This window comes from Hyperolius riggenbachi, chromosome 4, assembly GCF_040937935.1.
Source record: "Hyperolius riggenbachi isolate aHypRig1 chromosome 4, aHypRig1.pri, whole genome shotgun sequence".
NCBI lineage: Eukaryota > Metazoa > Chordata > Amphibia > Anura > Hyperoliidae > Hyperolius > Hyperolius riggenbachi.
In genome coordinates, this window is record NC_090649.1 from 308,573,742 (window position 1) to 308,598,023 (window position 24,282).

At 44.5% G+C, this 24,282-nt stretch overlaps 1 protein-coding gene across 3 annotated transcripts in view; it reads right to left on the bottom strand.

Annotated features, from left to right (window-relative positions):
- MAP3K5 (mitogen-activated protein kinase kinase kinase 5) overlaps positions 1–24,282 on the bottom strand; it is a 272,639-nt gene that overhangs the window by 217,058 nt on the left and 31,299 nt on the right. For 2 of the 3 annotated variants that reach the window (XM_068231643.1, XM_068231642.1), the window contains exon 1: positions 10,527–11,533. The exons of the other annotated variant lie outside the window; for it this stretch is intronic. In XM_068231643.1, the coding sequence (XP_068087744.1) occupies positions 10,527–10,980 (454 nt within the window). In that variant the 5' untranslated portion in view covers positions 10,981–11,533. Of the gene's footprint in view, positions 1–10,526; positions 11,534–24,282 lie in introns of those variants that run through there. 3 annotated transcript variants of the gene reach the window in all.

Genomic DNA, 24,282 nt, shown 5'->3' on the forward strand with positions numbered 1-24,282 from the left:
TCCGATGCAAATGATTCTTCTGAAATATTTACTGCAAGACTACAGTCTTCGTGCATCGGCATTGATAATTGACTCAAATTTACAGTACTGTACTATCGCTTGCATTCTAAAATAAGAGGCTGAACTTGCTTTCAAATTTGCTTTTATTTTTTTATTGTTGCATATACTAGTGCTCATGAAAAGCTTTATATACCCAATATGTGTAAGCAAAAAAGCTTGTTTGCAAAGTGGAAAACAAACTCATTTTTCAAGTCAGACAAAAAAAAAAAAAAAGTTGAAAGAAATCTGGTGGTAGAACAAAAAACATAGTTTTCCATTACTGGAATGACCAGATGCCTTGAGATTCTCGGTTAAACTCACAAACGCCCATCCTCCACCAGCCAGGAATTCCTAGAATCCAAAGATCTTGTTCTGTCCCATTACCTTGTAAAGACACAGAAAACAAGTTCTACATGCAGCAGAGCAGCTGCCACACACAGTATTCACAGAATGGAAATGCTGATTGGGAAATCTTACTAGTTTCATCCTAGCCTGCATAAAGCAGTTAAGCTTTACAAAGTTATATGCAAGGACACACATGAAAAGAGCAATATCATGGAGTTCAAGAATATCTATACAGACAGAACTTTAGAGACTCAAGTCCTTTTTACTGTCTGTCATGCCAGTCCTTTGCCTTTAACTTGAACAGGTTCATGCCATGGATGGAAACAGTAGATGAGCTGTCACGGTTTTCAGTTGTTCACATGTCCGTTGTATGCAAACTATGACAAGTACAACTTCTGTCTGGCGTATTATGCATAAAGCTAGTATGGCATGATGGTCGATCAGCCGCCAAATCGCCTGATGTATGTCCACCTTAAAGGACAACCGAGGTGACATATGACATGATGAAATAGACATGTGTATGTACAGTGCCAAGCACACAAATAACTAGGCTGTGTTCCTTTTTTTCTTTTTCTGCCACAAAAAAGGTTAAAATATCAGGTATGCAAATGACAGTTTCTACCCAGGTCGTGACCGGGTCAGACTATAGCATAAACCTCTCTGATAAGTAATTACAGCCATAAAACACTTTTCTGCCAGTAAATGGCTTCTGAGAGCAGGAAAGAGATAAAAGGGTCTGTAATTCATAGATTTGAGCTCTGGCATACTTCAATGAAGGTGTCATTGAGCAGAGACAATAAAACAGTAAAAACTTAAAAACTAGATTTAAAATAAAACTGTAGGATATCTAAAAAAAAGTCATTTTTAGTAGACTGGGGATGGATACAATTGTTTTCATCAGTTTATTTTCACCTCAGATGTCTTTTAACACTTTGTGAAAACATACAAGTAGGTCAGGCAAGAAACCAAGAATAAAGGGACTGATATCAACGATACGTCAAAATACATTGGGAAAAACACTGCAGAGTAAAACCTAAATCCTAGGACACACCATGAAATTTTCACTTCAGATCCTATTCGAGTAATTGATCAGATCGATATTCAGATATGACATGGACTGAATATAGAAAAAGCTAGCATACACACGCATGTCATTTTTTCAAACTCCAAACAGATTTCCAAACATTTTTCCGATAGACTATCGAACAAAAATTGATTAAAAAAAAAGGACATAAACATGGAACGATAGCCAGTATTTAAAATCAATATTTTTAAGCATGCTTGCGATCTAGAAACATTTTGATTTTGAGCTAGGATAGGTTACTAGCAAACATTGGGCTGTATCTCTTTCTCAATGCGAAATGGGATCTGATGAGAAAACAGTATGGTGTGTACCAGCCTTTACTTGGGAAGTAGAGTTGGAGCTGGTTATTGACTTGGAGTCTAGGGACAGGGCAAGTTGGAACATCACAAAAATCCCTATTTGCACCATGAAGAAGGAAAGAGCATTGAAACCTTTTTTTAGATGCCATTAAACTCCGCATAAATACAGTGTTCCCAAGAGTGACTAATTCTTCCTTTATTTATTGCCGTTAAGTTGTGGCGGTTTGTTTTCAAAACATTTTTATTAGTGGAAGACATGTTAAACAAAGCAGGTTTATAGCATTGGATATACAACCGCATTTTGAAAATTACAAGTACTCTCAGCGTTTAGTCAACAAGTGACCCTGCACGGGGTCTTAATAATGCTTAAAAAAAAAGCCAGTACAAAATTCCAAACAACTGAAATTGGAACTACGCAGAATAACTGTAACAATACCAATATTCATCATCTTTAAAGAAAAAAAAGAAAAAGTCTTGCTGTATTGCTGTGACACTCTTATTATGATGCTCCCATTTACTGTTTTACAACATACAGGCCGGGCTCTGACCTTTTACATGCATTTATTACCCCCTGGTCACCTCACCTCTCTCCACCCGAGCACACACCACGAAATCAGGTTTGATGCAATACTTCACTGAACCATGATGCTATGATGGCTGCATTTTCTGGATAATAAATGCATGTAAAAGGTCAGTGCCCGGTCTGGTTCTTGTAATACAGTGAATGTGTCCTTTTTTCCAGTGCAGGGCATTTTCAAAATCTCCCACAAAACACTTGTGCAATGAGAAGTTTCATATCAGCACGTTGCGTCCGCTTTGTGGTCCGCAAAACGGTGCCTGTACCATTTTTGGGGTGTTTTTGCTATAATGGAGGAAATAGGAAGAGCGCTAAATGCTAACAAGACAACTTTATGCGGTGATTGCGTTTGTGTGTTTTTTTAGAATAAATACATTGTATTTATTCTTTTCTGGGTCAAAGAGTTCACTTCCTGACTTGCGTCAGGGAGTGAATGACAAAACTGCTCTGGAAAAGCGCTTACAAAAGCCCTTTTACCAAAAAAACCAAAGCAGTTTTCTGCGGATTACTCTGCAGTGTATCAACTGCCAGCTGATAGCAGCTGTCGGCAATAGAGACTAAGTTGTTGTGCGAAAAAGCAGCAGTGCCGGTATGTTTTCTCACAGCACGAAACCATACATTTATGGAGTTCCATCCCACTTTAAGCTCCGGTACCATAACATGTGAAGTCTGTCAGTTGTTAATTCCAGTGTTGGTCTTGGTTGGTTCTTTTTTTTTGCTTCACCTATGCAACCAATGAAGCTGATGGATTTGATGGGACCATAATCACTGAGAATAACAAGTCTATGAGCCATCCAAGCACCTGCCCTCCTTGTAACTGAGGTCAGTGCTCACAGTCAATTATCTCTCTGTACCTGTATTTACATGATGTCCCTCTCTTTATTCTACTCACAGAGACAAAGTGATTGTCAACACACAGGCAAGCATTAGAGGATGCTGCCGCAGACCATGCCTTTATAAAATATATTTTTCCATAACCTCTTAGTGACAGCTGTGGTGAGCAGAACATAGATTATATTTCTTTTTATTCTTTACATTCAAGAGAAAACTTTTGTTCCTATGTAAAGACTTAGGCCCTTATTCAATTCAAGTTTCTCCTATTCTCACACCTTATCAATAAAATACCTTTTAGGGAGGGAGTCTGAAGAGATTGGGGAAAAACAAACAAACAGATACTCACCTAAGGAGAGTGAAGGCTCTGAGTGGGTCCTATAGAGCACAGCTCCCCAACCCTGCCCTCAAGGCAAACCAACAGCGCATGTTTTGCAGAAAACCCCAAACATGCACAGATGAGGTAATAAGTGTCTCAGCAGAGCTGATTAACTACCTCTGTGGTTTTCCACAAAACATGCACTGTTGGTGGGACTTGAGGATAGGGTTGGGGAACACTGTGGTGCCTTCTCATTCCTTCTACGGTGCCCGCATTCCAGTGCTGGAACCCCCATTGGCAGTGTCTGAATGGTCAGAGACTGTTCTCTGCCGGTGTGGGAGGCTTCTACAGTCTTTGTGAGCCCGAGTGCTCCGCACTGCGCGAGCACAAATTCTCTCACACTCGTGCATGCGCAGCATGGAGAACTCAGACTGCCGAAGCCTCACACGGCAGGGGATTTAAATGGGGGATCCTGTGCTGGAAGGAGCGGACTATGAAAGGAAAGGGAAGGCGATTAGGATGCGAAGCGATAGCCGCATCGCCTCGCATCCCTCCGCAGGTACTTCCGGTTGTCTTCCAGACAACTGGATGCGGCGTCATGCGGCTTCCTATCGTGGCTATGGGGATCGGATGCGTGCTGCAGATAAAAAAAATATTTCCTAAGAGAAAACGGTGAATTGATTAATTCCCCATACCCAGTCCTGTTATTACCCCAGTTCCTCTGAGCGGCCCAGAGTGATTCTGTACTGTGCTTGCACGAGTTTCAAACTGCACCTGCACAGCAAAAGAAAGCGCTAGTGGATGAGTGCTTATGTTTATCTGCACAGTTCTGAATCTTGCAGCGTGGCTTGGGGGAACTTCCAGAAAAGCATTAGACAGGAGGGATCCAGTCAAATACAATGAGAGGGACCCTGAGGACAAGGAGCAGCATCTGAACACTCAGGAGTATGTAATCTAGCCCCCAATTGGCTTTATTCAATTTTTTTTCCTGGATTCAGGGGTACTTTAAAATATCTAAACAATAGAGCAAGGAATGAAATAATATCAATGAAGCAACTTAGGGGGCTCCTCACAAAGTCCAGGACAAAGCAATAAGCCGAAAACACCTTCTATGGCCAACTGATCTGGCAGATGCAGTTGATAAAAAAACAAACACCAACTATTGCTTTGACAGTCAACAGTCAACTTTACACCAACACCAGTCATACAGAGGTGAGAAAACATGCCTCTGTTTTGCAATCATTCCTAAGAATTCTTGTAAACAAACCTTACAAAAAAATGTTACTTATATGTAAATATCAACAAATGACATAAGACAAAAACACATCCTTCCTGGACTACAGTCATTCGCACAATGCAGTGACTAGTCAACAAACAGAATTGTTCCCTTTATGACACAGATGTTTAAATACGCCTGTATGTACAAAATTCCAAGTAACAAAAACATGTTGCTGTAACCACTATGACATATATAGAAAGGAAGGCTATGAACTACATCATATTTTTTATCATGACTTATAATCTGTCAAAGCCGAGTCTATAGGTAGCCACACACAAGTCATCTTTCTCTGCATAATTAATCACCAAGACTGAATCTTCTAGTGATCTATTTCCTACATTGCCTCGCTGAACTTTTTATCAATTTTAGGAAGTCTGTCCTTCAAAAGTAAAAGCAGAATTGGCAGCACTGATCATTACTCTTCAGTCTCCAACTAATCAGTCATTTTAAAAATCAGACAGCTATGTATAGATACGGAGGTTAACATAAACTAATTAGATACCCCAAGGTTAAAATAAAATAATTGTTTCTAATCTCCCTACTCCTAAAATTGGACTTTTTGAAATATCCCACAGATTTTTTTTTTAATGTTGAAATCTACTGTACTACTGTTAAAATCTGTATTTATACTTACCTGGGGCTTCCTCCAGCCCCATGAAGACCGTGGCCTCCTTCGCCATCCTCTTCAGGCCCTCCGTACTTGCGATATGCCACCCCTCGTTGCGCTCCCGCAGCTGGGCGTGTTCTGCATCTGCGCAGTAGTACTCAGGCGTAGCAGCAGGGGCACGTGCAAGGCCGAGCTGCGCATGCACAAAAACTCACTACTGGCCGGACTGCCGGGAGTCATAGCAGCAGATTGGAGAGGCCGAACAGGACGGCGAGGGAGACCACGGCCTTCATGGGGCTGGAGGAAGCCCCCAGGTAAGTGTAAGTATAAATAAGCCACAGTGTACCATCTCAGGTACACAAAGTGTTTAATATTTCATTGTCTCTACTCAATGACACAGTCTTTGAAGTATGCCAAAGTTAAAATCTATGAAATGTTGCCCATTTTATTTTATTGTTTTCAAAGTAATTTGTGCTTCATCTTTTGATGGCACCCAAATTACTGTCTGAGCACCGTTTTAGCTGTAATTTCCATTACAGCCTATAGTGGCCCCAGCTGCCCCCAAATGTCCGGTGCTGTTTTTACTTGATTTGCCACAGGGACAACTTCTCCCTGTCAGCAAGTTGAAGGTGACCTTCTCCTAACAGAATGTTGTTTAGGTTTCCACAAGTACGCCACGCTATGACGGCTCTGTTCCGCTGTCCTATTACCCTGGAACCTGACCCACTAGAACTGCTTTTCTTGCATAAAAATGTGGAATCTCCGCTTTCTGTCATATATGGGGAACTCCTGAACACAAATCCTGACAGGGTGCAGAAGATGTACGAGAAATGAAAAGGTGATATCCCTGGACTTGAGGTAAAGGAGTGGACCGACATAGTGGAGGACAAGGGAGACTACTTGGTCTCTACAAAAGATAGGTTAATCCAACTCAAATACATCTACAGGATATACCAGGGTTGTGGAGTCGGAGCAATTTTGGGTACCTGGAGACAGAGTTGGAGTGTGTGGTTTCATAAACGGAGGAGTCGGACTTGGAGTCAGATTATTTTTGTACTGACTCCACAGCCCTGGGATATACTATACCCCAGCAAGGCTAGCTAGGATGTACCTGGGTAGAGAGGATGGATGCCCTAGATGCAGGGCGGATACTGCAGACTTAATTCATAGGATATGGTCCTGCCTGCAAACTCATGAATATTCGGTCCAAGTAAATAAACTATTGGATAAGATACTGTATTTCAGAAATCAATTCAAATTGACTCTAAAATGCTTTTTCTAGGGATGAGGTTATCTCGTTTAGAAGAGTTTCTATGCCAGGAAATTACTGTTCTTGCACTGGATATGGTCACAAGCCCCCACAACTAGGGAATGGGTTACATTGGTGAATGTTTTGATACAAAATGTACACACTTACATATATGCACAGGAATTGCCCTGCTAAGTTTGAGTGTAGAGCCCATGACTACAATTTATTAGGGATAAGGGTATTGACTTTGAATCAAGCCCAACTTGATGTGTGTTATGTTGGTGGAGTAATTCTGATTATATAATGCTTTAGATGCTGGTGGCTTGGACAGACCGTGGAATGTGTGGGTGGTGGGGGGATATGGGAGGTTCATTTTAAATACTGTATTTTTCGTGTAAAACGTGTAAACTTTAATATAAAATCCTGGAGTTGCCCTACCATACACAGCCCTATTTTCACAAGTGAGCCTTAGTTTTGTCATGTTAAATTTGAAAGTTGCCAACTCTATGAGTTCAGCTGAATCCAGGCAGATCCTGGAATCTGCAGCTTTGCTGCTTTGAATAAAGCTGTTCATGGAATTGTGAGCAGACAGAATGCCAAAGAATGCAATAAAGGTTTTGGGTGAATGGGAAAGAATTCCGAGCAGAAAAGTTGGAAAGAGGGGAGATTCCTCAGGTTTTAGCAGTAGTTATGCCAACATTTTTACAGCCCATATTGATAACTTTGATAAATATTCCAAAAATCTATTGCCCCTCCAGTATGCCTGATTGATAAATCTTCTTTCATTGTCATGCTGTTAATAATCACAAGGGTAATCAGGAAAGCTGAAGAATGTCAGTGGAGTCGGTGGGGAAGGAGTAGCTGGGAATTGACTGACACATAACATTGTACTGCCTCGAGCACTACAATCCTAGCAGCTTCATAGAATTTCTCCTGAAATGTAACTTAGATCAAGCAGACAATGTGGTAAAGAATCAATTTCTGACTGGGCAGGGATCAGTCACTACTGTTATTGACCTGCATAGGGCTAGGCTTAAATTTCAGCAGCAAACTGGGCATCAGTTGGTTCACTAACATTGCACTTATCAGTGTATTTACAAAAGTATTCAGTGGCCTGTGCACTGCCACTCTTTTCTGCCTGCTCAGGGATTTCCCAACAGGCAAAGCTGAAAGTTGATAGGCCGGTACCCCGGGGGGTCAACAGAGGGCCAATCAACTTTCACATAAAAACAGAGGCTTACACATAAAAATTGTAACTGTAGGGAAAAAAGTGCCATAAACGCGTACTTATCTCAGTAAAGGGATGCCTCTGGTTAATCTTCCTCTTGATAAACTTCTTCTGTCCCCCTCCATCTCACTGTTCCAGCGCTGGGACTCCACCAAACCTCTTTGACAAGGGCTCGTCAAAGAGGTGCAAGCATCAACGCTCAAGTCCATGAACAAGCATGGCCACACTGGACAACTTGTGCCTGCGCAGAAGCCTCTCGAACTTGGCTTTCTCCGGCAACCATGAGCGGCTCCATGCTGCGGCACAGGCATGACCCATCCGGCGCATGTGAAAAGTGTCCATGCTTGCTCGCTCGCTCAGGGTCGGGCTGTGGAGTTGGAGCAATTTTGGGTACCTGGAATCGGTGGTTTCAATAAACTGAGGAGTCGGAGTCGGATGATTTTTGAACCAAATCTATAGCCTTTGTAAAAATTAGACTAAGGAGCTGGAGTCGAGGAGTCGGAGTCAGGGCAATTCTGGGTACCTGGAGTCTGAGGTTTTATAAACTGAGGAGTTGGATGATTTTAGTATCGCCTACACAGCCCTGTCGGAAACACGGCCGTTAGCTTTCAGAGGAGCCCGACAAGAAGAGGTGGTCTGGAGGAGGAGGTCTACCCAGGTAAGTATCTGATTTTTCTCTATTTTAAACATAGGTTTACTTTAAATTTTGTTTGCATTTGCTGATGCCTTCATAAAGAAACTCTCCATTATCTAAAGAAAATATACGGGAGCACAAATAGCGTAGTTGGCAACAGAAATCAGGTTCCAGCTATTGAATGCAATAGATTCTGACTACCATACTTGCCTTGACTGACTACAGCACATCTTCTTCATTTTTCTCTGCCTCTGTCCTCATAAAGCAATAGATGATGTAAACCATCGACATTTACCTAATCAGTCATTTATCTGCTTGCCACCTTGCACCACTCAGATTAGATCTCAGATTGCACTGTTGCCTCCACTAGCCAATGCAGTACATACAAAGCTAATGCTTCCTCCTTCACAGCAGAAGTTCTGGCCAGGAAGCAAGAAGTGTCAGGGGGATAGAGCACAGTGTGGAGCGCTACAGAAAAATGTCATGTAGGTAACGCAACCCTCTCTTCTGCGGCTCCCTCTTCGTACCCACGCGGGTACAGTTCTAAGTTCTTGTGAAATTGTACTCGTTCATCTCTACTTTCAGGTTTAATTTCTGACCAAGATTATCAGCATGGATTTTGTGAGTTTTCTGCATTTGTGAGGATATTCCTGTTTCTTCCCACAAACTGAAAACATAACGGTAGTTTTAATAGCTACCACTCCAACTTGCCCATAGATGATGGTAGACTGTATAAATATAAATTTACTGAAGTTCCATCTAGCACTGTGCAGGCCAGGGAGACAGTAAATAATTGCCATTTTAAAAATAGGCTCTGGTATCTATCTAGCGTACTTGTCTGCATGCAGAGCAACATTTAAAAGGACTCTCACGAAGACAACGAATACATATAACACCTCCGAGAACAGGGTGTGTCCCTGAGCCGTGACAAGAATAGGTCTAGCTCTGTTTTTGGATGAGTTATGTGTACCTTCTGGCTTCATGTGAGTTTGATCCAAAGTCCCATTAAATCTTGTTATACTTACTTAAGCTTGATCAATTGAATTACTCTTTCTCTGCAATAGTTGCACCTGCAGGTAAATTTCTGGTATATTATTACAAAATTGTATTGCACTCACACAACTAAAGCTACACTGCATAGTGTATTATCTTTGAGCAACGCACACTACAGTCCACAAGACCCAGGTAAAGCAAACCTTATGCTGGGCATACACGGTTAGATAGTGCGCCGGTATCGAGCCAACGGCTCGATGCCGGTGCGTCACCGCTCGTTCGCTTAAAGATCGATTAAGCCCACTAGCTTCAGTTTTTATATAATATGATCTGAATAACCTGATCCAAAATATGATCCTGCACAACACATTGTACCTTGATGGGCACCTTAGATCTCATTCACACTGAAGTGTTTAAATAGCGATTTCAGCAGCTTTTTCAACCATAAGCGTTCCTAAAGTTTTGAAAAGCGCTACTACAATGTAATGTGTATGGCAGTGTTCACATTTAGCAATTGAGCAATTTTGAAGTGACTGCGTTTCAATTGTTATAGAATCGCAACCACTCCAAAATTGCTTTCCTGCACAACAAAAAAAATCACTCTGCAAAATGCTAGTGATTTCGCTACTGTTTTGCGATCCCCAGTGTAATTACTATCAATCTCAGGAATCACAATTCAATCCCTCGGGCAACAGTGGTGTAGACATGGGCGCTAGTCTACTTTATGGGACCCAGCACCAGACATGTCAGCCTACAGGTCAATCAAGCGTCCTTGTTACCAAAGATCCAATGTGTCAGAGCTTTAGGTGAGGCTGGGTCTCCTGTACACACTCTACATTTGTGGCACAGGTGGTCCTTAACCGAGTGTCACTTAGTGTGTAACCCTCATTTTAGCCCAATATGTCCCAGCTGAGAACTGTTAAGTTTTTCCAGTTAGTTAAAGACAACATTTAATGAAATCAAGTCTGGTTTACTGATTCACCCGAGTTCTCTGGTCCTGGAGAACTTCAATAAACCATATCCAAAGTCCCAGATATCTTACCTGCATTATAGAAGCGATCAAGCACAGTAGTTTCTCCAAAGTCCAGCTTGCCAAACGGTATTGTTTCTAGGGTTGCCCCTTGACTCTCGCATGCCTCCTGCAGGCTGTGGAGTGCAGCACTCTCACACGCCTGCATCCCCGAGGTGCCTTCATTGATAACATAGACGACAGTGGTAACACGGCTGCTGTTGCCTGAGGCGCAAGTGGAGGTAATTCCCTTGGCACAGCGGCTGACTGCAGCTCCTCCTCCACCAACACCTTGGATGTAATCCTCATGCCAAAAGCTGCCAGCAGCAGGAAGCTGCCTGGTGCCTCCGCTATTCGCTGCTGCCGCTCCGTGCTGCCTGTGGCCAGCCCTGTCCTCGTACAGGCAGCAGCTGATCTCTGGCATCGGAGAGAGGGGCACTGAGAAAGTAATCCCTTCGCTGCTGTCGCTCATGTTTGCTCCCTGCATGTAAAAGTATCAGCAGGAAGGGGAAATGGAAGTTCCCCTACTTGTACCTAACAGGTCGTCCTCGCTCAGCAGCTGACACTAGACACCCAAGCTAAATGCTTCCCCTAACAGTTCAATCGCATTGTGTATCTCAGAAAGCACAGCTTGGCAAGGGGCATATTCCAGCTGCCCGACCTGTGCCCCCTTCAGTACTCCCTGGAGTAGGCAGCACCCTTCTGCGCTCTTCTTTCCTGCACTTCAGATTCTGTTGTAGACAAGTGAGAAGGTTGGAGAGTTGCAGAACATCACGTCCAGGACTCCTCGCATGCTCGCTCACCCGCTCTTCTTCTGTTTTTCCGCCAAAGTCAACAGTGTATATTCTTGAATGTCAATGCCAAGCGTCGCCAGAGTGTGAGGAGCCAAGAGGGCGCACCTCCTCTGTGCTGCTCCGTCGCCGTTTGCAGGTATGCAGCCTGTTGCTAGTTCAGGGAGTGCAGTATATTCTGCCAAGTGAGTTTCTAACCTTCTGATGGCTGCTGATAGCATTGACTGCCTACTGGGCGGGATAGTTTGTTCCTTTTTTTCTGCTAGATAAAAGCTTTGCAAGAAATTGTTACACAAGACTGAGGCTAAAGCCTGCCCTATACTCCTCCTTCCACACCTCCTCCTCAGTCTGCACCCGCCCTGCTTGCCTCACTGGACAGATTCTTGTGTCATGTCATTTACTGCACTCACCTTGTGTGCATGCACAAATCATTGAATAGATGTCACAGGAAATATCTGACAAACATTCCAAGATAACACGGCTACCTGGTCTACACAACAGCATTGAAAAGAGATCCTAACAATGTGGACAATATATACAGGCAGGCAGTGCCTTCTCTGGAGTACAAGCCTCACCTGCTGCTGTTTGGTCGCTCTTTAGTACTATTGCCATAGCTCCCAACTGTCCCTCTTTTGACGGCGAAAGTCCCTCTGACCTTCTTTCCTCCCACTTGTTCCTCTTTCTGGACTTTGTCCCTCTTTCTATGTAAATATATGCATTTCCCTACTGAAAAATGTGTTTAATTGCCTTTAAACTTTATTCCCATCTTTTAAATTGATATATTTCTTATATAAATGTTGATATGAAGGAAAATGCACAAGGATAGAAAGAACCAGTGTAGTTTGAATTATAAAAGAGCATATTTTTCTTATGAAATCTTTATGGTATGCGTGACTAGAGGTGTGATTAGGGGTGTGGCTTAAGTGTCCCTCTTTCTCATCTCAAAAAGTTGGGAGGTATGCTATTGCTGTTTTGTTTGGTTGCTTCTAATGTTCTTTCGATACTAGTCGTTTTACATTATATATGTGCTGTTTTCAGTTAGTTTTCTCCTTCTAGAGGTGGCCATTAACGATTTGATTCTTCGGATGTGCATTAGTGGCCCCGAACTAAGTATATTATCGATTGTCCACAGAATTGTATCGTTAATGGCCACCTTATGAACGGACGATTCATTTTGTTTATTCCTCTGCCCTGTAACTTCTGTTGCTCTTTCAGTTTCTCCACATGCTATTTCATGTTCTTCCTTTCTGACTTCTGTTCACAGATCACTTCATTCTCGTTATGCTGCTGTTGTAGTTACTGTTCCTTCCTGCTGACCTGTTATGTCTATTCCTTCTGTTAGTAGGGTGCTTGTAACGCCACTGTCCTAGTTCACAGACGCCCAATTCAGGTAAAACAGTCATCTGGCAATTGTTTAACTTTATACAAATGGGAAAATATTAGCTCAACCAGCAGTGCGGGGAAAAAAATAGTTTGGTTTTCAATATTTTATTGAAGTATAAAAAGCTATACAAGATTAGAAACAAATAATTTTAACAGTTTAGTTTTTATCATCCCATCGTTCTTATCCTCTTAAACTGACCCTGTAGCGAGCTGCAAAAAAAATTACCTATTTAGAGGGAAGGCTCTGAATCGCATAGAACCTTCCCGATCCTTGTACCCTTGTCCCTCTGGTGATTTATCCGACCTGTGGGTCGAATAACTTCTTCGGCCCTCCTGGGACAGACAGGTCTTCAGGAGCACTCTGGGACGCAAGTGTTTCCAGAAGCCTTTTGAGGAGTACTGAAGGGGGCAATTTTTAAAAAGGGACAGTGAAGGGAACAAGGGGATAGAGAGAGAGAGGACCGGAAAGGCTCTGTGGGACCCAGAACCCTTCCCTCTAAATATGAAGAAGGGTGGAAAAAATAAATATCTCTCAGAGTAAACGTTATAAAAACCTAAATAAATACAAGAGGTCAGGCATGGGCTTAAATTCGGCTAAGGGTGATCCGGATAGTTCTATCCGGATTTCACCCAGTAATGCTGTGCGGGGGGGGGTCATCAATCTTAACCATCTGACGTCTTCTTAGGTATGTCCTTCAGCGCCTCCCACAATGCGTTCCACGCGGCGGTCACGTGACTACAAACACTTCCTCCTTCCGGGTTGAAGGAGGAAGTGTTTGTAATCACCTTACGCGCGTGGAACGCATCGTGGGAGGCGCCGAGGGACATACCTAAGAAGACGTCAGACGGGTAAGATTGACCCCCCCCCCGCACAGCATTACTGGGTGAAATCCGGATAGAACTATCCGGATCACCCTTAGCCGAATTTAAGCCTATGCCTGCAAGAGGTATCTTACCTCTCCAGATGAACCAATGCAGAAATACAAGGGTTTAGATCAGGTAAGGTTTATTTAAGCACAGTTAAAAAATACTATTTTTATGTCTCTATAACGTATACTCTGAGAGATATTTATTTTGGGGCGGCTCCACCCTTCTACATTGCACACTAAACCTCTTTTGGAGGTGTCCTTCCCACTAGTGTGGTTCCATCCACAGCTAGTAGTTCTGGCAGGACCTGGAGTAGCGAGTGTGGACGGTGTTTTCCCCATAGGCGATATATGGTGGTTGCGGGTTCTGCAACCCACCTTTCTGAGTATCACTACTCTTGTAATATTTAGCTAATTTTATCCTACGATACTGCACCATTTGGCTCCTGGTCTCATCTTTGTCACACAGGCTACCATGGTTCGCTCACAGTGACCTTCCCTACTTATTCCATCTAAGTAGATGAATATCTAACTTTTTTTTACAGCTTGCTTCAGGTGTGCCAAAAAAATGAAGGCGCAGGGGGTTTTAGCCAGGTGATAAGATAAATTACTTATCTCGGAATGGTGCTTTTAGCACCATTAAAATAAAAATTAAAAAGAAAACATTGCCCTCCCCCTCCTAAGCTACTTCTGCCAGAACGACTGAGCCAGTGTGGGGTTCTGCTGTCTAAATAATACCATACCACATGGTCTATGACAGCGGTGGCGAACCTATGGCACGCGTGCCGGGCCCGGCACGCTTAGCCTAATCTGCTGGCACGCCACCGCTGCTTATGAACTGGCCGCAGCGTCTACTAGACGCCGCCGCGCCAGTTCATAGCCCGCAGCCCCGCAGTCTCCCGGGAAGCAGACCAGGGCTACGGCAAGATGGCTGCCGAAGCCCTGTACAGGAGACTATTTGTGTCTCCAGTACAGGGCTTCGGGCGCCATCTTCCCGTAGCCCTGCACTCTGCCTGTCAGCGGCAGCGCGGGAGACTGTCACTGCAGAAGGAACGTCCGGGGGAGATGCGCGCCAGAGCCCAGCCGAAAGAGAAGACTTCTATCAGGTGAGTACATTACTTGTTTTTGCAGGTGAAATGCGGGCCACTGTGTTATTTTCTGCTAAAATGTTTTGTCACATGTTTATGTCCTGTGAAATGCTGCCCACTGTGTTTGTTTTCTGGTGAAACTGTGTTTGTTTTCTGGTGAAATGTGGCCCGCTGCGTTTGTTTTCTGGTGAAATGTGGCCCGCTGCGTTTGTTTTCTGGTGAAATGTGGCCCGCTGCGTTTGTTTTCTGGTGAAATGTGGCCCGCTGCGTTTGTTTTCTGGTGAAATGTGGCGCACTGCGTTTGTTTTCTGGTGAAATGTGGCCCGCTGCGTTTGTTTTCTGGTGAAATGTGGCCCACTGCGTTTGTTTTCTGATGAAATGTGGCCCACTGCGTTTGTTTTCTGATGAAATGTGGCCCACTGCGTTTGTTTTCTGATGAAATGTGGCGCACTGCGTTTGTTTTCTGATGAAATGTGGCGCACTGTGTTTGTTTTCTGGTGAAATGTGGCCCACTGCGTTTGTTTTCTGATGAAATGTGGCGCACTGCGTTTGTTTTCTGGTGAAATGTGGCCCGCTGCGTTTGTTTTCTGGTGAAATGTGGCCCGCTGCGTTTGTTTTCTGATGAAATGTGGCCCACTGCGTTTGTTTTCTGATGAAATGTGGCGCACTGCGTTTGTTTTCTGGTGAAATGTGGCCCGCTGCGTTTGTTTTCTGGTGAAATGTGGCCCACTGCGTTTGTTTTCTGGTGAAATGTGGCCCGCTGCGTTTGTTTTCTGGTGAAATGTGGCCCGCTGCGTTTGTTTTCTGATGAAATGTGGCGCACTGCGTTTGTTTTCTGGTGAAATGTGGCCCGCTGCGTTTGTTTTCTGGTGAAATGTGGCCCGCTGCGTTTGTTTTCTGGTGAAATGTGGCCCGCTGCGTTTGTTTTCTGATGAAATGTGGGCCGCTGCGTTTGTTTTCTGATGAAATGTGGCCCACTGCGTTTGTTTTCTGATGAAATGTGGCGCACTGCGTTTGTTTTCTGGTGAAATGTGGCCCGATGCGTTTGTTTTCTGGTGAAATGTGGCCCACTGCGTTTGTTTTCTGGTGAAATGTGGCCCGATGCGTTTGTTTTCTGGTGAAATGTGGCGCACTGCGTTTGTTTTCTGATGAAATGTGGGCCACTGCGTTTGTTTTCTGATGAAATGTGGCCCACTGCGTTTGTTTTCTGATGAAATGTGGCGCACTGCGTTTGTTTTCTGGTGAAATGTGGCCCGCTGCGTTTGTTTTCTGGTGAAATGTGGCCCGCTGCGTTTGTTTTCTGGTGAAATGTGGCCCGCTGCGTTTGTTTTCTGGTGAAATGTGGCCCGCTGCGTTTGTTTTCTGATGAAATGTGGGCCGCTGCGTTTGTTTTCTGATGAAATGTGGCCCACTGCGTTTGTTTTCTGATGAAATGTGGCGCACTGCGTTTGTTTTCTGGTGAAATGTGGCCCGATGCGTTTGTTTTCTGGTGAAATGTGGCGCACTGCGTTTGTTTTCTGATGAAATGTGGCGCACTGCGTTTGTCTTCTGGTGAAATGTGGCCCGCTGCGTTTGTTTTCTGGTGAAATGTGGCCCGCTGCGTTTGTTTTCTGGTGAAATGTGGCCCACTGCGTTTGTTTTCTGATGAAATGTGGCCCACTGCGTTTGTTTTCTGATGAAACGTGGCCCACTGTGTTTGTTTTCTGATGAAATGTGGCCCACTGCGTTTGTTTTCTGATGAAATGTGGCCCACTGCGTTTGTTTTCTGATGAAATGTGGCCCACTGCGTTTGTTTTCTGGTGAAATGTGGCCCGCTGCGTTTGTTTTCTGGTGAAATGTGGCTCGCTGCGTTTGTTTTCTGGTGAAATGTGGCCCGCTGCGTTTGTTTTCTGGTGAAATGTGGCGCACTGCGTTTGTTTTCTGATGAAATGTGGCCCACTGCGTTTGTTTTCTGATGAAATGTGGCCCACTGCGTTTGTTTTCTGGTGAAATGTGGCCCACTGCGTTTGTTTTCTGATGAAATGTGGGCCACTGCGTTTGTTTTCTGATGAAATGTGGCCGGCTGCGTTTGTTTTCTGATGAAATGTGGCGCACTGCGTTTGTTTTCTGGTGAAATGTGGCCCGCTGCGTTTGTTTTCTGGTGAAATGTGGCCCGCTGCGTTTGTTTTCTGGTGAAATGTGGCCCGCTGCGTTTGTTTTCTGGTGAAATGTGGCCCACATTGCATGATTTTCTGCTGAAATGTTGCACACATTGCGTTTATTTTCTGGTGTCTGGGGTAACTGTTGCTGCATTTATTTCATTGCGATTTCATGCATGCGCTGCCAACGCACAGTGATCGCACTGAATGCACGTTGTGGTGCGCTAAATGTGGACGTCGGCAGCTGTACCCATCGGGGAAACGTATGCGTTGTGCGTTAAAATGTTCCCAGATGCGTTACACGCATGGGAACGCACACCTGTAGTGTGAATGGTAACATGGAAGTCTATTGACTTTCATGTTACCATATGAATCTTACATTATGTGCGTTGCGTCAAAACTGACAGCGCAGCACATAGTGTGAATGAGCCCTTAATGGTCATAGTTGGCTATATTTGCTGCTTTGGGGTTATGGCGGGTATAAATAGCATCATAGTTTCTGCACACCCATGATGCGAATCCTCGTTTCACCACATCATGGCGGAAACACTGCTTTCTTATGCCTCGCTGTTACATCATTATGTTAGCTCCGCCCATCCAATATCATGGCCACGCCCCCATTTTTTGTCGCGCTCCCCCCCATTGGCACTCGGAGATAAATAAGTCGATGTTAGGTCGCAATTTGGGCACTCGGCCTCTGAAAGGTTAGCCATCACTGGTCTATGACGTGTGGGACTTTGCAAGAAAGAGGCAGAAATCTTAACTCCTATTTTCAAAGCCCTTCCTCTCTGTGCTTGTGGTGGCAAGGAGCAGGTGGTGGTAACTACCTTCACACATTGCTGGTTGGTACTGGGGAAAAAGTGTGTGTGTGACTTAGATCAGTTCCCAGTTCTCCAAATTCCATCTGCCCAGTTCTCCAAATTCCATCGACCAGGAACGTTCATGCAGGCGCTTAAAGGAATACTTAAGGGAAAAAAAAAAAATGACATTTACTCACCCGGGGCATCCCTTTAGCCCCCTGAAGCTGGATGGTGCCCTTGCAGCCCCGCTCCGATCGTCCTGTCCCCGCCGGCGGCTACTTCCGGGTTCGGCGACAGCCGCCGACAGGCTGGGAACGCTGCTGATTTTCCGCGTTCCCACTCGCTATATGCTGCTATAGCGTAGCTATATACGCTATAGCAGCATATAGCGAGTGGGAACGCGGAAAATCAGCCGCGTTCCCAGCCTGTCGGCGGCTGTCGCCGACCCCGGAAGTAGCCGCCGGCGGGGACAGGACGATCGGAGCAGGGCTGCAAGGGCACCATCCAGCTTCAGGGGGCTGAGGGATGCCCCGGGTGAGTAAATGTCATTTTTTTTTTTCCCTTAAGTATTCCTTTAAGGAGAGCCAGCGCCTGCAGTGCTCAAGGACTTTTAACCTGAATGCCTACTTTTAAACTGGACTATTTTTCTTCATTCTTCAAATGGACTGCTCAGCTAACTAAGTAAGAACTTTCTGATTTTATTCCTTTTTATTTTTAAGCTCTGTGTTTATATGTTAATAGGTGTATATAACTGTATGTAATGCATTTTTGTTATTAAACGTTTTAAAAATCGTTTAGTGGTTATGACCTGTTGCTGAACATACACAATCGTACCTATTCTTCTGAAATCGCTACCCTGTGTTTAATAGAAGTATACACTTATAACCCGTATGCGAGAACCCGGCCCTGATATAACGATCTGACCCAGATTCTTGCATACTGCTAAGGGTTAATAGAGCGTTCTCGAAGTCCTAGTAAAACTACAGTAGCGGGCTGTGTAACTCGCTTGGTGGCAGATCTTTGAATTGTATGTGTGTGGTGAATCCGTTAGTGGCAGAACGCTCCCTTCGCGAGTCAGTTCATCAAATTGCGAACGCGGGTTACCCTTCGTGATGAACAAATGACCGTGTGAGAGGATTTCTGATGCTGATCGATTTACCCCATGCGCAGACCGGCCCCGCTGTCAGTATCTGAGAAACCCTTTAATAATGACATCTCCTGATGTCTGTTCAATTCCAGATAAATACGATAGGTACAAGGGGTAAGACCCTTAAAGGGAACCTTAAAGTGGTTCCGAGATGAAAAAATAACTATAGCAATAAACTCGCGCTGAACGCTAGCGATTGCTGAATCGCAAAAGGTAAAAAATGACCGACGATTTCCCGACGTTTGCGATCACGATTTTGCAATGCTATGCACTGCATAGCAAATTCACTGCAATAATCGCTCCACCGCGCAATCGCGATCAGGTCAAAAACGAATCGCGGTAGTGGAAATGACCTACCGCGATTCCTATGTTAAAAGCAAACTGTAGCGATTTGAAAAATCACTAGCGGTTTGCGGTTTTGCGATGCAGCCATCGCAAACGCCGTAGTGGAAAAATGAGTGCGGCCATGTTTTGCTTGTCACCATCACACACAGGCAAAGCAGCTCTGTATCTCCACCCCTCAGCCTGTGAACTCCACTCCCATCGCCACCCTCTTGCATCTGAAATCAGTGTGCAGAGTATATAGTATAGTTGGCCCGAGTATAGTTGCCCAAGTCAGTATAGCTAGTATAGTCTCCCCAGCATAGCTCGTATAGTTGCCCCCCAGTACAGATAGAATAGTTGGCCCCAGTCAGTATAGCAAGCATAGTTGCCCCCCAGTATAGTTAGTAGTTGGCCCCTGTATAGTTTCCCCAGCTAGTATAGTTGCCCCCGTCAGTATAGGTAGTATGCTGTCTCTCATCACCTGCCCCCTCCCCTTAACGGGGGGCCACCGATCGTCTTATCTTCGGCGGCCCCTTCCCCTGTAACTGTCTCCCTGTCCCTTTGCTACACAGACCGCATGTCAGAGCTATCCGCTGTGCCGCTATGATAGGACAGCGGGCTGTCTATCAGCGCACATACAGGAAAACTGCCTGTATGCGCGCTGATAGGCGACCCGCTGTCCTGTCATAGCAGCGCAGCGGGTTGCTCTGACTGTGACATGCGGTCTGAGTAGCGGAGGCAGAGGGAAATGGTTACAAGAGAATCAGCCGCCAACCTAGATGCAAGTGCATGCTGCCCATGGCCCCCTCCTCGCACAACGGCTTCCTGCCTCCGCTCCAGCCCCACTGTCCGCCTCCACCAATCAGTGCACAGTGGGGCAGGCAAATGTAAATTAGATGTTCCTCCTCACCAGGCTCAGCTCCCATGATTAATTGCAGCATGGGACTGAACGCCGAGGCGTTGGAGGCGGGGCTCCTATAGTTTATTAGTTTATAATCTGTTGGTGTATTAAAAATAAGCATTTGGGTGGAAGAATGCCCCAGAAACTATATGTAAAGGGCACAAAAATGAAGAATGTAAAAGTTTGTTTCGGATCCACTTTAACTGAGAGGGATATGGATGTTTTCTTTTAAACAATACCAGTTGCCTGGTAGTCCTGCGGATCTCTTTTGCTGCAGTAGTGGCTGAATCACACACCTGAAACAAGCATGCAGATAATCCAGTCTGACTTCAGTCAGAGCACCTTATCGCCATGCTGGTTGAGGGACTGTGGCTAAAAGTATTAGAAACACAGGATCAGCAGGAGAGTCAGGCAACTGGTATTTTTTTTAAAAGGACAAATCCATATCCTTCTCAGTTTAGGTTCCCTTTAACCTATTTATATCAAAGGGTTAAAATTAAAATGTTATGTAATACAAAAGCCAACATAAAACTGTTATATGTGTGTAAGAGACTCACCTGTCAGCGGTTCCAGCGCTGGCTCAGGCGGCTCGGATGGCGGAGCGCGGCCGCGAGCTTCCTCTTCCGATTCGTCCGGCGGCATCCCCAGCACCCCTGCGGCAGTGACTGGGAGTGCGCGTCTCCCCTGCATCCCTGGGCGGGCGGGCGCGTCTTCCCTGCATCCATGGGCGGGCGGGAGCGGCTCAGAGCCACTCTTATGCCCCCAGAGGTCGGCAATGATAGTGTCAGCTGAGAGATTGCTCAGCTGACACTCAGGCAGGATGCTGTGTGCTGATTGGTTGCTGTAGGATGGGGCCGTCTTGCTCGGGCTTTAGGGTATTTAAATCCCTATCTCTCATTCAGTCCTTGCCCATGATAGCAATCAGTACGCTGGTCTTCTGGGCATTCTGTCACTTTGTGATAAAACTTGTATTGTATTTCAATGCGACTTTACTACTTAATTATTGTATATTAATGAGACTGCCAGACTGACTTTAGTTTCGACCCCAGCTTTTACTGACCACTCTCTTGCCTAATCCTATTTTACCTCAGCCATCTGATCTCCTGTGTATGACCCTAGCCTGTTAACCGACCTAGCCTTTGTCTCAGCCCATTGTACCGCAGCCATCTGATATCTCGTGAATGACCCTAGCCTGTTAACCGACCTAGCCTTTGTCTCAGCCCATTGTACCGCAGCCATCTGATATCTCGTGAATGACCCTAGCCTGTTAAACGACCTAGCCTTTGTCTCAGGCTTCTGTACCGTAGTCATCTGATCTCTCGTGTATGACCCTAGCTTACGTTTTCGACTACAACTAATCTGAGCCTCAGTATATACGCCTTATACCAAGTGTGATGTTGTGCAAGTGAAATCCTATAACTTTATTTTTTACCAGCTTTTCTTACTACAGGAGTTTAGTGAACTACTTACTCTCTTTTATAATATTTTAATATTTTTTTCCCCATCCAAGCACCTCCATATTACCTATGTGTATTGCTACAGAGAGCTGTAGTTTTACTAATTGTTGTTCTCCTCCAACAACTACAGGCAGGGCTTCTCCCCAGTGGGCCAAGGGCAATTCCTCCACTCCTAAATGACTGTTGCTATCGGCAACCAGCTATGTGTGTATATCTGTCAGCACACCCGTCACTGATTAATTACAACACACTTAGGGGCTCCATTATCCTCATCCTGTGTGTTCTTCTTTTTACAAATTGCTGTTACAAGCATTAGTGCTCCTCTTGAAGTCTGCATCTCATTGTTTTAAGAAATGAGCAATCAGGTTCAATCTTCTTCACATGAGCTTTTTCTCTAAAACTCTGATGCATGTGAGACTGGAAGACCTAATCCCTTGGTTAGACCAGTTCCCAGAAAGGGGGATCTGGTAGATTCTCATTAGTGTTTTTTCAAGTTTTTATTTTTCTTCTGTCAAGGTATTGGATATTGGGGCAAACATGATTATTTTAAAATATGGAAAGAGGGGTGAATGCCAATTATCAAGGTCCATTCTCACCGGCAAATTTTCAAAATTTGTTACCTTTGGTTATTGTGCCATAAAAAAAGTTTAACCTCCCTGGCGTTATTGACTGTTATACATGTCAATACAAAACATGATGTGAACAGTATTAAAGTGCATACACGTCAATACTCTCCTGCACTGTATACTAGACCCTTGCTTGACACATTTTGGCAAGTTACAGGAAAAAAAAGTTATGAAAATTACACCTGACATGGGGAAAAAAACATACGGAACGAAGCACATGGTGGGCTAGATTACTTCCTCCTGAAGGTCCAGATATTTCTTGTCCTCTGGGTCCTTCCCGTTCCCCATACCTGGTCCGCTTTCCTCCCAAGCCTCTCAGAAGTACCTAAGAGCTGGGCAGAGCGACTCTGAACTGCACATGCGCAGTGAAAGAAAGCACTAGAGGACAGGCGCTTACTGTTGCTGTGCATGAGTGGTTTGGAACCTTTGCCTGTGCAGTTCTAAATTGTTTGGTGCCACTTGTGGTAACTTCTGGGAAAGTATTTGACTGAAGGATCCTGTTAAATACTTAGAGGACCAGGCACGGAAAACAGGAGGGCAATGAGTGGCTTCAGCAGACTCAGGAGAAGGTAATCTAGCCCACCATTGGCTTCATTAATTTTTTTCCCTCTGGGTCAGGGGTAATTTAATGAACTCCTCCTTGTCCACAGTCTTTCATTTCGAAAAGGAGAATCTTTGAGGACCCTTGCCACTTGGGCGCTGCATCACCCAGCTTTACTCCTCTGCACCGGTGGTGCGCACCAGAAGTATCCAAATTGCCACAATGCCTACGCAAAGGCTGTGCATTACCACATGATCCGTGCCTACCACACAGATTATGCAGCAATGCAAGTCAATGGGCAATGCAGCAAATGTGCACGACGGGAGCCCTAGTATCAGTGACATACTTCCTGCTCATCAGGAAGTATGTCACTAGCCAGGTGCCAGTGCTATGCATATGACTTTGTTGCCACACCGTGGCGCGCGTCATATGAAGGCTGATTTCTGTGGTCTGATGCAGTGCTTGCACCGCTACTATTAGGAGTGCAACTGTCCTGAATGATACAATTTCTGACAGTTTTTGCTCTGTAAATTATTTATCTTTTGGACAAGCTTTGGCTATAATTAGTCCGTGTGGTCAAGTGCCATTATTAGCCAAGGTGGACATTCAGCTTTTCCTTTACTCTTTTTATATCTGGGTTGTTTTGATTCCTTTAATGTTCAGTATAATGGCTTTTACTTTGTTGACAAAGGTTTGTTCATGGGTTGCTTCCTATCCCGCTGTTATTTTACCATCTTTGCTTCTCTTTTAGAATGGTCTGTCTGGGAAGCTTGTAGTGTCTTATGTCTAGGACATTATTTAGATGACTTCATAGTTGCAGGAGCAGCTGGTGCTTCTCATTGTTCAGAGCTGCTGGTCACTTCCCAGCAGTTTATAACACAGTTTGGAGTATTGTAGGCAGAGGAAAAACAGTTTATTCCAGTATTAACCTTTTGAGCAATGAAATAGACAGCGGCAATGGAATGTAGGTTGGCACGGGAAAAGAGTCCAGAAAATAAAGCACACCTGTGACATTTTAGAAAGGAAAAGTCACAAACTTACCTGGATAGAGGGAAGGCTCAGGATCCTCCAGAGGCTACAACTGACTCCTTCCTCCTTGCCGTTCCATCGCTGATGACCCCTGAACTTTGTGGCTGCACTATCATAAGTGAACAAGCATGGCAACACTGCGCAGGATGGCTCAGGCTTGGTGGGAAAAGCCAAGCCAGTTTGGCTAGCGTGCAGATGTGAACTGCCTGCGCCCTTGTCAGCAGGTCTCAGTGCTGGAATGGTGAGGATGAGGGGGAAGCCTCTAGATTACCCAGCACTTCCTTTTACCTAGCTAAGTCTAAAGGTGGCCACACACCATACAATTTTTTAAATATCTGTTCAATTTAAGAATTGCAATCAATTTTTCTGACTGATTGTAACATTTCAAAAATATGACCAATGTACCACACACCTATGTTCAATTTTTCCCCAATTATGATAAAAATGATTGGAAACTCTGAGAAAATTGCATGGGTGTGTATATTAATAAATTGACAATCTAACACCTAGGTTCTCAACATGCGGTACGCGTACCCCATGGGGTACTTCTAATGGTTCCAGGGGGTACTTCGGCTTGATATAATTAACCAAGTATAACAAATTTAGAGTTTTAGAAAATGATAAATCCTATATTACCAACACCAAATTAGTATTTTAGCTAATTAGAAGCAATAGTAAATGCTTGGAAATTGTTTAGA